The sequence below is a fragment of the Protopterus annectens genome, chromosome 4.part0 (genome assembly GCF_019279795.1).
Source record: "Protopterus annectens isolate FY-2018-M chromosome 4.part0, PAN1.0, whole genome shotgun sequence".
Taxonomy (NCBI): Eukaryota; Metazoa; Chordata; order Ceratodontiformes; family Protopteridae; genus Protopterus; species Protopterus annectens.
In genome coordinates, this window is record NC_056733.1 from 18,597,849 (window position 1) to 18,610,641 (window position 12,793).

The 12,793-nt window shown below is 37.1% G+C and overlaps 1 protein-coding gene across 3 annotated transcripts in view; it reads right to left on the reverse strand.

Moving 5' to 3' along the window:
- Positions 1 to 12,793, reverse strand: part of LOC122799168 (platelet endothelial cell adhesion molecule-like) — an 879,258-nt gene that overhangs the window by 64,334 nt on the left and 802,131 nt on the right. For all 3 annotated transcript variants that reach the window (XM_044068057.1, XM_044068059.1, XM_044068058.1), the window contains one exon: positions 7,321 to 7,343. In XM_044068057.1, coding sequence (XP_043923992.1) covers positions 7,321 to 7,343 — 23 coding nt within the window. The remainder of the gene's footprint in view (positions 1 to 7,320; positions 7,344 to 12,793) is intronic.

A 12,793-nucleotide genomic window follows, 5' to 3' on the forward strand; every position in this document is an offset into this window, starting at 1 on the left:
ATCAAGGTGCCCACAAATTACCACATAGGTGGTAATCCATTAAGTATGGAAGAAGTAATTAGAGATTTGGGGACCAACGTAGATAGTAATCTCTCCTTTGATAATCACGTTGCCAAAGTGGTTAGAAAGACCTTCTATATAGCCCACACGAAAGGGTTCGCATCTAGATCAAGAGAGGTCATCGTGCCCCTCTACTCATCACTCATCAGGCCCATAATTGAATACAATGCCCCTTTTGGGATGTACCTTACCCGTCACCTGCAGCAACTGGAGAGACCCCAAAAGTACCTCACCAAGAGGATCATGGGCTACAAACAGTTGTCCTATGCAACTCGACTAAAGAAACTCCAGCTCTACTGAGTTGCTTACCGCCTACTCAGAGGCGATCTATGCCTGACGTACAAAGACATGTCAAACCCAGAATTAATGGACATGCTCCACCTCAAAAAATCCAAGTACCTTAGAGCTACATGCTCCAGGGACCTAAACCTCAGCACAAAAATAAATAGGACATGCTGGAGGGACAGATTCATTTCCCAGAGGCTCCCCTCACTCTGGAATAGAATCCCAATTCATGTTAGACATAGCCCCTCGCTGACCCTCTTCAAGCGAAATTTGGATGCGTGGATGGGAAATCGCAAATTCACCCCTGGGATCTCTCCTGTGTCCCTGCTAGACAGAGGCACAGTAAACTAATCTTAAAAGGGTACCTTCTGTGACCTACTTTACAGAGGCACAGTAGGCTAATCTAATAGGGAGGCGGAAGCCAAATACATTCTGGCTAGGCTTATAAATGCCCTAGGGCAGATAGCCTAGTGTCTACCTATGAACCTATGAACCTATGATAGTTTCAGCCAAGTACTCCTCCAGGCGTCTTCTGCAGTTAACTCCTACTGCTCCTCTAGGCGTCAAATATTGATTGTTCATATTTGCATTAATAATTCCAAAACCATGTTACTTACAAGGTGCCAGGATATTTTGTCTTGAACCATATGTGATGGCAAACACAACTCTACTGATATTTGACCGCTTTCCATGAGAGTTTTCTAGAACTGTAAGGTGATAACTTAGTTTTTAAAGGCTTAAGCCACGCCCACTAGGGGTTAAAGGTGCACACTCAAAAGAGCTGCTCCGGAGTGAATGAGTGGGGGTTGGGCTTATTAAGATTTGTTAAGGTGCATAAAGTATGGTTGATAGGAGTTGAGTTCTAGCTATGGTATCTCTGCATTCTGGGGTTAGGAATTTGTTGCTACGATAGAGGCAGTCTAGCTTTTTATGGACTTTGGAGATGGTTAGGGTTATGTATTTATTGTATTTAAATTGGTGGTCAATTGTAATTCCAAGTAATTTGGCTTCGGGGATAGGAGTTATGGGGGTGTTGTTGGCTGACAGAATGGAAAAGGTGGAGTCTATAGTCTTTGTCGGGCTGAACAGTATTAGCTGTGGGGGTTGAGTATTAGTTGAGAAATGTTTAGCCAGTTTTCTATTTCACAGAAGGATTTTTGGGCTTGGGCTTGTAGCTGTTGGATGTTGGGTGCAGAGCAGGTAAAAGTAGTGTCATCTGCATATTGGATAATTTCGGCTTTTGTGGTTGCTAGGTGGAGTTAGTTTGTGAAAATATTGAATAAGAGGGGGCAAGTATGGAACCTTCTGGGGGGATAGGGAGTTGTGCCGTTTAACTGATTGAGAGCGGTTGCCTAGGTAGCTAATGAACTATTGCAATGTAAAACTATCAGAGTTGGGTTCGGATAAGTTGGTAGTAGTTTATTGTGGGAAACTGTGTAGAAAGCTTTTGAAAAATCTAGGAAGGTGGCAGAGACTAATTTTCCTTGGTTTCTGTATGTGTTTATGGTATTGTTAAAGCTAATGAAGGCGGTGATAGTGCTATGGCTGGGACAAAATGCGTGTTGGGTTTGGAGAGTAGATTGATAGAGAGTAGGTGGGAGAGGACATGGTGATGGATGCATCTTTCTAGGATTTTTGAAGGGGTGAGAGGATTGCGATAGGGCAGTAGTTGGATACGTCAGTGGATGGGACACTCTTGTGGAGGGGGATGATGTATGAGGTTTTTCATAAGAATGGAATGTGGTGTGCATTGATGGATCTATTTATTATTATAAAGACTGGGTAGGCTATGGCTGGAGATGCAGGCTGGAGGAATTCAGCTGGGAGGTTGTCGACAGCACGAGTGGTTGGTTTGAGTTTGGTTAGTAGTTTTTGGATGGTTGATGTGGATACTGGTTTAATTGAGAAGGGGGTACTGTTTGTTTTGGTGTTGATGATTGGTGGGGGGATGGTGGGGTTTGTGTCATTTATAAGTTTAAATATGGAGGAGGTAAAATAGTTGTTGGAAGTTGGATGCTATGTCAAGATTGGTACCTTCTATGTTTGGTTGTGGTGTGGAATTTTTTCCAGGTGGGAGAATATTGTTCACTGCAGTCCAGAACTTCTGGAGGTTGTTCCTATATTTATTTTGTAACGTTAGGTAGTGATTTTGTTTGTCTATCTGAATCTGTTTTTTGCCTTGTTTTTCTAAGTTCTAAATAGGTTTGTCTGGTTGTGGTTGTTTTAAGTTGTTACCGGGCTTTCCATGCTTTGTCTCTTTGTTTTAATAAAACCTTTGTGGTTTTAAGTAACCAGGGGGCAGGGTTGCTACATGTTATAATTGTCATTATTGGGGCTAGTTGGTTCAGGATTGTTAGGAATGTTGAATTACAGTATTCAACTACAATGTCTAGGGGAAGAGTTTTGGTGGGAGACCAGTTGCAAGATTTTAATGTTTCTTTGAATAGCTCAGTGGAGAAGTTTTTGTGGGATCGGGTATGTAATAGGGAGGGTGGGTTATTACACTTAAGTTTATGTTGAAGGAGGAAGGTTTGGTTGTGGTCGCTGAGAGAATTGGGTAGTGTTCCAGATTGGTGGGCAGTGTTGAGTTGGTTAGTGAGGATTCAGTCCAATATGGATTTTCTTTTGGTGGTTTTATCTATACAGGTGGGGATTTGGATGAGCTGAGTAAAGTTATATAAGTTAATATAGTTGGCTGGTGTTGGGGAATGGGTGGGGTTCCAGTCTATGTTAACATCGCCTAGTATTATGGATTTGTGAGGGAGGGAGTGTGAGGCCCAGTGGAGTATCGATTCTAGGGTGGTTATGTTGTCACCTGGTGAAATATAGATTCCCAGCAAGTTTAACTGTTTATGTTGATTTAGGAGAATAGTAGCTAGTATAATCTCAGCATTATTGTAGTTTCTCAGATTTTTTGTAACAGCTGGAGTTTTAAGTTAGATTTGTACAACAGGGCAATACCTCCACCTCTTTTCTGTGGTCTGTCCACTCTTAGAAGGATGTAACCAGGTGGGGTTACAGAGTTGTCTTTGACATGGTGTTTAAGCCAGATTTCTGTTATGAGCATTATGTTGGGGTTATATATTGACATAGATGAGTGCAGTTCTTCTATTTTGTTCATGATACTATGTACATTGAGATTTAGTACTAGAAGGTCAGTGGGTTTTAACTTAGGTGGGAGGTAAATATTGTTTGTACTTGTGGGGGTGGGAATTGGGCCTGGGTTGAGGTGGATATCGCCTCTGTCATCTGTTGCCTCTATCTGCTCTATATATCTAGATGTAGCTATATACAAATATATATATATATATATATGTATATATATATATATATATATATATATATATATATATATATATATATATATATATATATATATATATATATGTGTGTGTATATATATATATCTATATGTGTATATACATATATCTATATGCCTACATATGAATCTGTGTGTGTGTGTGTGTGTGTGTGTGTGTGTGTGTGTGTGTGTGTGTGTATATATATATATATATATATATATATATATATATATATATATATATATATATACATATATATATATCAGATTGTATCAGGCTTGAGGCAGCATGCTTAGGCTTAAGTGAGCTTTGTTTACAGTACATGATTATGCAGCTGAAAGTCTCCCAAATAAGATGATCAAGCAGAGTACATATTACCAATCATAGCAACATGTCTCTGATGGGATGTCTTTTGCCAGGTTTAGCTGATATTAACTCTATGATGTATTTATTTTCACTGGGGAAGACACTGCATTCTGTTATTGGCCTTCTGTTTACTATACCTTGTTCATATACTTGACGCTGCTTTACTTCCTGGTTCTCTATAAGTTGTGGCTTTCCAAGTTTAATCCAGACAAACAATGGGATAACTTAACATTTATGTGGGGCTAATAGGGAATATTTTAAAGTACTGTCCCAATGGAAAATTTTCATGAGGATTTATTGTTAAGACAAATAAATGACTGATATTTCTTGCACATTTAATATTGTTTATTACTATCTGAAGTTTGTATTTTTCCCCAGGGCTACAGGGATTTGTTTTTTTGATTTTTTGAACACTTTTTTGAATACTTCAGTTTTTTCCACCTACCAAATTATTCTAGTTGACTAGATTCAGCACATTACTGTAATATATATTGCATTTTTCTTATTCTTGTGGCTTTTGAAAAGGGTTTTAAGTGGATTAGTTTAATTACCATGCTAACAAACAAATACATAAAAATACATGTGCATGCCTAATTTATATACTGCCTGCTTATGAAATTTGCTCATAAATAAAATATCCATTTCATACTTGAAAGTATAAATAATAATAAATTATTACAGTATTCACTAAGGGATAGCACCAGCCTTGTTGACAGTCTTGTTCATCAGTGATATTCTGTATTTGATTGTAGGATTTACCTAAAAGGTTTTTATACTGCATCATAATCATTTCTTTACTTATCAAGGATTCTTACTGCAGTATTGTAAGTTTTTGAGTGTTGAGGATATGTAAGCAGTGGCAGATTATGTACCTTGGATACTGGGTGGTTTTCATACCATAGGCTCCCAACACAATTTTTGGGACTACATATAAAAGCACATGTTCTTTAGATTTATATTCTGATTGCTGTAAATATATATGTACCTACCAGATTTAAATTATATTTATTATTTAATAAAGTGAATGTTCTATTTGTTTTAAATTTATGAAGACTTGAACATTTTTCCAGCAGGATGTGAAACAAATTTTACAAACCAGTAACAAAATTACCCATTTCAGGACATGTCAACTATAAAATACCACTCAGACTGCTGTCATTATAATCCCCCAGTGCCCGTTCCTATCAATTACAACCATTTGGCTGCATGCACCTTAAAAGTATGACTCTGATTAAAAATGGCCACAGTAAAGTATTCTAACTTGTTTCACTCAAATGCACACTAGTCTTACAAATCTAGACTAATGACTGCTCATTATGACAGGAGGATCAGTCATTCTTAGCCCCTGTGCTCAGCAATTATAGCATGATTGCTTACTGTGTACAAATCAAATATCAGATTACACTATTAATATTTGTAGATACAGTAATGTCATTCAAGTCTGTTTCATGCAAAGTCATAGTACCCACAATAAAGTGTCCTCAGAAAGGCCCGGTACATAGATCAGCAATTGTAGATACATTGTTTTTTGTGTTCAAATTTCAAATGTCTAACTGCATTAAAAATGTTTTCTCTCCTTTACATATAAGCACAAACAGTTGCTGGCCAGCTACAGCAAAGTACTCCTGTCTTCTACAAAGCTGTCCACTGACTGCAGATACCTAGTTGCATATTTGGTGGTGTTCTAGGATTAAAAAAAGCTTATCTCATGTTACTGCAGCTCAGTGGTGCTTGTTTAAACCATGATTCCCTGACCATCCACTATACTATTTAATAGTCATGGGCTTTTGGCATTTTGGCTCCTTGTCTTCCCCATGAATCTTGGATGGCAAAGAACAAAATGTTGTAGGTGCTTTGGATAGGTTTACCACAATGCATTTAATTTTTGGTTCTGAAGAAGTCCTTAACACAATACAAGGACAAAAGAGCTTAACCACTGCTGAATAAAAGTTTATCTTCTGGCTACAGGATATGTGTGGCAGGTTGTTTTTCATTTATTTTTTTATGTTAAAGAAACATGTCTTTAAAAATAAACAAATAAATAAATAAGTAAATAAATAAATAAACTCTCCTAACTGAACAACATCCCTTAACTGTGTTGAGCATACACAAATGGTAGGCACCACAAGTATACAGAAGTAAATACTGATTTCCACTTTTTCGTAATTAAAACTAAAACAGCAACCATTAACTAAATGCATATATCTATATCTACATCCATCCATCCATCTATTTATATATTTCAGCACATAAGCCTATTAAAATGAGATAGCAGTGCTGAACAAATTTTTTAAATAAAATAGTTTCACTGCAGATAACGGATGGCTGGCCATGACCTCCTTTGGAGCTCTGGGCTCCAAGTATCCGCCAGTCATAGTCCTAAGAGATGTCCCCACTGTATGCAGGTACTGTATAATCAAAGTGTCTTTATTGTTCTTCAAGTCCTTTCTTGTCTGTATGCTTCATACTTCAACATTAACCGATAATGCTTTCTCTAAACTTAAGGTCTTCCATCATAGTTTAACTATAAATCATGGCCCTCTATAACTTGCTATGATGCATTTTCCACTACATCTTACAAATAACATGTGGGTGGTTTAGATATCTTTGTAAATTTTTTATTAAGGATACATCAGCATAATTTTACTGTACCCTCACTGACATCCCTGTACAGATAGCCATGGGGTGCGTCCATAGACATTAATGGATAAAGCCATGCACAATCATTATGGTGTGTCCATTAAAGTCTTTGGGTGCATCTGTATATCTTCCCTTTGTTGACATCACCAAGAGTAATATTCATTGAGCTTTTTGATTATGTTTTGTAGAGAAAAATAATATTTTACAAAGGCTGTAATTTCAAACATTGTGTCATATAAGAGACATGATATGGAGGGAAACGCTGCACACTCTAGGCATACATCAGCTAAGTACAAAACTGTGAGGCAACACTTTAAACTGTTTTAGTTGTCCAGAGTTAAAAGTGTGACAGTAACTCATTTTTGTTAAAATGCCTGAAGATCAGCCTAGCAGTGTTTCCAAAAGGAGTCATATGATTAACAAAGTGAATGAATTATAATAGTATTACTTGTCCTTTTCTACTCTTGAGTCCTTTTATTTATGATTTTGTATAAAAGGTTATACATTCTGTGTGATAAGAGTTAAAGAGTTCTTCTCTGAAAATCAGACACATAACGGCAATAAATGTTTTCCATGGTTTTAGCAAAGACTGCAGTGCAGTAACATGAGTCTGAGATATATAATATTAACTGACAATATTTAGTATTTGTATTAAAGTTTTACTTACAGAATTCACATTGTTTGTTTCATCTGGAAGGGAAGAAAACAAAACATTTAGGTACACTCTGCAGATTTAAGAAACATTATTTTTTTCAAAAGTACATAAGAAGATCTACAACACTATTGCTCAAATAAAGTAAAATACATGCCAGATGATAGAATTTAGGAAACCTGTGTAAAATTTACAAGACATTTACAAAAATGTTTCTGTTAGGTTCTATGTCTGTTCTATATTATTATGCAGGGCACAATGTAGCAACTTCAGAGTGATTGAAAGCAACACAATTTATCATCTTATAATCTTTACCAGTGCACACCTTAAATAAAACTGTATTTAAAACAAAAGACATTCTAAGTTAATATATGGACAAAGCAAGTAAATATTTTTGTGTAGCTATCACTCATTTTTAAAACGATCATGAAACCTGACCTGGGAAGTGTAGATTCCTGAGTTATAGCCAGACATATAGAAGCCTAGTGCTCACTTAGAATTTAGACACTGACACCTGCAGCAAAGTGACCAGATGATCATCTGATGATACAGCAGATGAGGTGCTGGACACTATATTTTGCTTTTTACTACCAATTCTCTAGATCTGACATTATAATCAAGTGGATGAAATGTATTGAAAAGGGTGCAGCTTTGACACAGCTGTTATTTTTTGGTGTGGCATGTACATACGCATGCATTAGTGTGTATGTTTGTGTGTGTGTTTGTGTGAGTGCGCATGCATGTATGTGTGGGGGCATGTAGGTGTACTCACACACACATACACACACACACACACTCACACACACACACACACACACACACACACACACACACACACACACACACACACACACACACACACACACACACATGGACATATACGTTGCCCACCAGGCTGGGTGCCTCTCCGATTCTCTCAGTAATCACTCCCCTACCTTTCTTCTAAGGAACTGCATTCACTCCCCCTGTAATGTCATTTTCAAACACATACGCTACAAAAGAAATTTTTCCCCTACTTTAAAATTGCAACTGGTCACCTCTAAAATCACTCCACCTAGACCAAGCTGTACAATATTTTAATGATACCTTCCTCAACATCCTTATTAACCTCGCTCCAACAAGAAAAATTTGCTCCAAAACTAAAACCTACCTTGGATAACCAAAGATGCTAAATCTCTTATTAAAAAAGGGATAGATCCTGGACTGCTTATCAAACCTCCAAAACCTCAGAAAACCACACGTCTGACAAACAACTAAGAAATCTAACTAAGAAGCAAATATTATCTGGCAAAAAATCTTATTTTCTAGGTTGTCAACAAAAACACATAAATAACCCACAAACATGTTGGCAAAACCATAACTACCTCCTCAACTATGGCACCCTGGCACCATCTACAACAAATAGCACTGAATGTATAGCTTCCCAATTTAACTCTAATTTCATCACAACTGTCATCTCACTTTTAAACAACAAATTTAGCCAAAACCTTACAGTGCCTACCTCTACTACCTCTAAACCAAACTACTTCTATTTTAAACCCATACAAACCTCTTATATCAAAATTTCCTATCAAAACTAAAATCTACCTGTGTAGCAGCTGATCAACACCCTAATGACTTCTTAAAATCTGCTGCAAGCTCCATCGCCTATCCCATATCTATCCTAATCAATTGTTACATTGCAGAACAATATGTCCCCATACTATGGAAAATATCCCATATCATCCCCCTCAACAAGGAAGGTCCATCTGAAGATCTCTCTAATTATCAGCCCATTGCCATTCTCTCACCCCTAACCAAAATCTTAGAGGAAATGTATCCATAAGTAGCTCCTAGACCACCTCACTACAAATAACCTCTTATCTAGTTCACAGCATGAGTTCAGTCCAAAACACAGTACCTCCTCAGCCCTCATAAGTTTCACTACATCAACCTCCTCAAAAACAATGGACAACTAGTCTCTACTATATTCCTTGATATGTCCAAAGCTTTAGATACGGTATCCCACCAACTACTACTCAACACTCTAGCCTCCTTCAACCTCACCTCTTCATCTCTCAACTGGTTCTTTAGCTACCTTGCTAATCAACAACAGGAAACTAAATGGGATAATAAACTCTCCACACCCCTCCCAGTCTCTGTTGGGGTTCCTCAGGTTGCATCCTTGGCCCTCTCCTTTTTATTATATTCACAAATAGTCTAAACACTGACACTAAATCTGCTATTATTCAATATACTGATGACACTACTCTTATTTGTTCTGCTCCCACACCCCAAGAACTCCAAAATAAACTGCAAAAGTCACTTCTAGATATTGACAATTACCTAGATGAACTTCAACTCATCCTAAACCCAAAATAAACAAAATTAATGATCTTCTCTAACAGGAAATCCAAAGCAAAACCACCTCCTCTCTTCATGTACTCTATTAACGGCACTATAATAGAACCAGTTAAGCAAGCAAAACTACTTGGTGTCACGATAGACAACAACCTAACATTCTATAAACACATATCATTCACAATAAAGAAAGTTCCCATCAAACATGGTGCTGTATATAGGGCCAAGCCTTACCTTTTTCAAAATGGCAGACTAGCCACAGCCAGATCCCACCTCCTATCTATTCTTCTCTACTGTTCTCAGCTTTTCACTAACCGGCACGTCTGATTTACATCTACTTGAGTCCTGCTATAACAAAATAGCAAAAGTTGCTGCTATTATACCCAACAGGACCCATTATTGGCTTGCTCATCAAAAACTACACTGTCTTGAATTTCCCAGTCTGTTATTGGTCAATCAGCTCACCACTGCCCACTCCATTATCCACAAACCTGAAAACTACCCTGCACTCTCCAACCTATTACAACTAAATGCCAACCCTAGGACCCTTAGATCATCCGATAAACTTATATTCAAGGTTACAGAGTCCCATAATTACTTCAGTGACTCTCTGTTCTCCTTCAAAGTAGCCAAACAGTGGAACCTATTACCCCAGAATATCTTAAAAAACACAGATTGTCCTAGTTTCAAAAAACTCCTAAAGGAATACCTTACTCAACAATGGCTATGCTCCTGTAATACTCCTGGTTAGTTTCTCATGCCTTCGATCAAATGTTTTCTTTGCTGCTATTTTCTTTTCTTAATTCTACCAAATGAAAATACCACAACGGTTTTTAATTATATATCTAATGAGTTTCATATTACTGTCTGTAATAAGGCTTAAGAAATGTAATGTTTTCTGTTTTACATTCATCTTTTTTAAATTTTGATTGTTGGCAACTGTCAAACTTTTTTGTATATTGTTTGTAAATCTTTTAAAATTCTTTGTAATCTTTTTGTACTATTGTTATGGAGTTTATCTCCCTGGGTCTCCGCTGAAAACGGGCTACTTGCCCATCTACCCGGTTAACAAATGTAAAATAAATAAAATAAATAAATAAATCAATGCTTGCTATCAAAATGATGAAAATTCAAACAAAAAATGTTCGGATCATCGAACGGGAATGTCGAATATCATAACATAAATAAGGTGAACATGTCAAATCTGCTGAACGATTTCAGTAGATTCGACATTTTCACTGAATATTGAACATGATGTCCATATAGGAGCTCAGGTAACTGTAACTTCTATACTCCACATCATGTTTTTGCACCCATTGCTAACTATATATTTCAGCTCCAAGGTTGTACTACAGTGAGGAAAGGGATGAATGTCCCAATCCGGACTGTACCGCAATCTCACACATACACACACACACACACATATATATAATTATATATATATATATATATATATATATATATATATATATATATATATATGTACACATACACACACACACACACACACACACACACACACACACACACACACACACACACACACACACACACACACACACACACACACACACACACACACACACGTGTTTTTTTATAAAAGGGGTAGCAGTTTAACATAATATCTCAATCTGATAAAAATTTTAACCTTTGTCACAAAATATTTGCATTGAATTTGATTAGTAAGACTATCCTAATGATGAGATGCAAAGAACAGAGCTGGACTGTAGTCAAATGGGTCCCTAGGCAGGCTAAAGTGAGCAACTCTAAACTTCTCTTCCCTTGAAACTGACATTAACTGAAAGTGCATCTGGCAAGCCATTAAACTAGAAGAGACATGTTGGGATTTGTATTGAAATAGCATATTGTGAAGCACTAAGTAATGAGTAGGCGAAGAGTGCAGATATTCAAAGGCAATGTGCAACACATTTGCTTACAAGCTGGGATAGGCCATCTGAAGTAAGATTCCCTTTTCAGGGCAACCCAGGAGCATTGCCTAGTGAATTGTCTTCATCAGAGTCTCATAGAAGGCTGAAAGAATCAAACCCTTCACTATAGGAAGCAGCACATTATCAGCTCATAGCCTTAATTATCTATGCTTGGTGCCTGAAAAACACTATTGTAATCTAATACAGTACATTTTATACCTACATGTCTGCGTAAAAATTCAAGTTAAATTGAAAGTGTATTTAGACATAAAATATTAACATTAAACTTGTAAACTTCATGTTGTCCAGTTTATACACAACTAGATAATTAACATACTATCAACAGTCATAAAAAACATGGAAACTCAGGATTCTATCTCTTCCACTGTTTAGTGGATTTTCTGTTGTTTTAGGCAGTGACTTTGTGCCTGAATAGCATTGCACTTCTGGAAGAACACAAGAACACAAGAAGCAAAAGCCATCTGAGTTACAGACTGTTTAATTGTCTCTTTCTTTGCATGTCTTAGGCCAGCAGTTTTTTTTTCATAAGCTAATGCATTTTGTTTTTGCAGTAGAATAATATCTTGTATATTTCCCTTTTCTAATTAACAATATCTGTAATTCTACCTATGAACCTATAGCAAAGTTCTTCATTAGCACTCTTCAAGAAAAATCTTGATGAGTGGATGGAAAATAGGAAATACACCCTGGGAATCACTTCTGTCTCTGCTCGACAGTGGCACAGGAAAATAACTTTCTTGGGTGGCGTAAGCCAGAGTACCTTGTTGGCTAGGCTTATGTAGGTCCTTGGGCCGATAGCCTAGTACCTACCTATGAACATATGAACCTATATAGACAGATTCACCTTCACCAGTCATACAGCATATATTTGGATGTGAGACTAATAGGATGAAAAAAGTCACAAACATGAGACAGCTCTCAACTACTTTTCTGAAGAATTAGAGACAAATCCAAAACTGATGTGGGGGGGGGGGGGGGGGGTTGAGGTGAACATAGGTCCAAAATGATGGACATTTTGTAACTGCTGCCCTTATTGACTTAAAAAATTAATAGAGCAACAGGTTTTGCATGAAAATGCATTTTCTGAACAGTAAGAAATCAATACAAACCATGGAGGTAGTATTAAGCATCTAAGCTTGTATTGGACAGGATGGAGTCACTAACTGACCACGAAGTTGTCAGTTACAGTAAAAAATGTA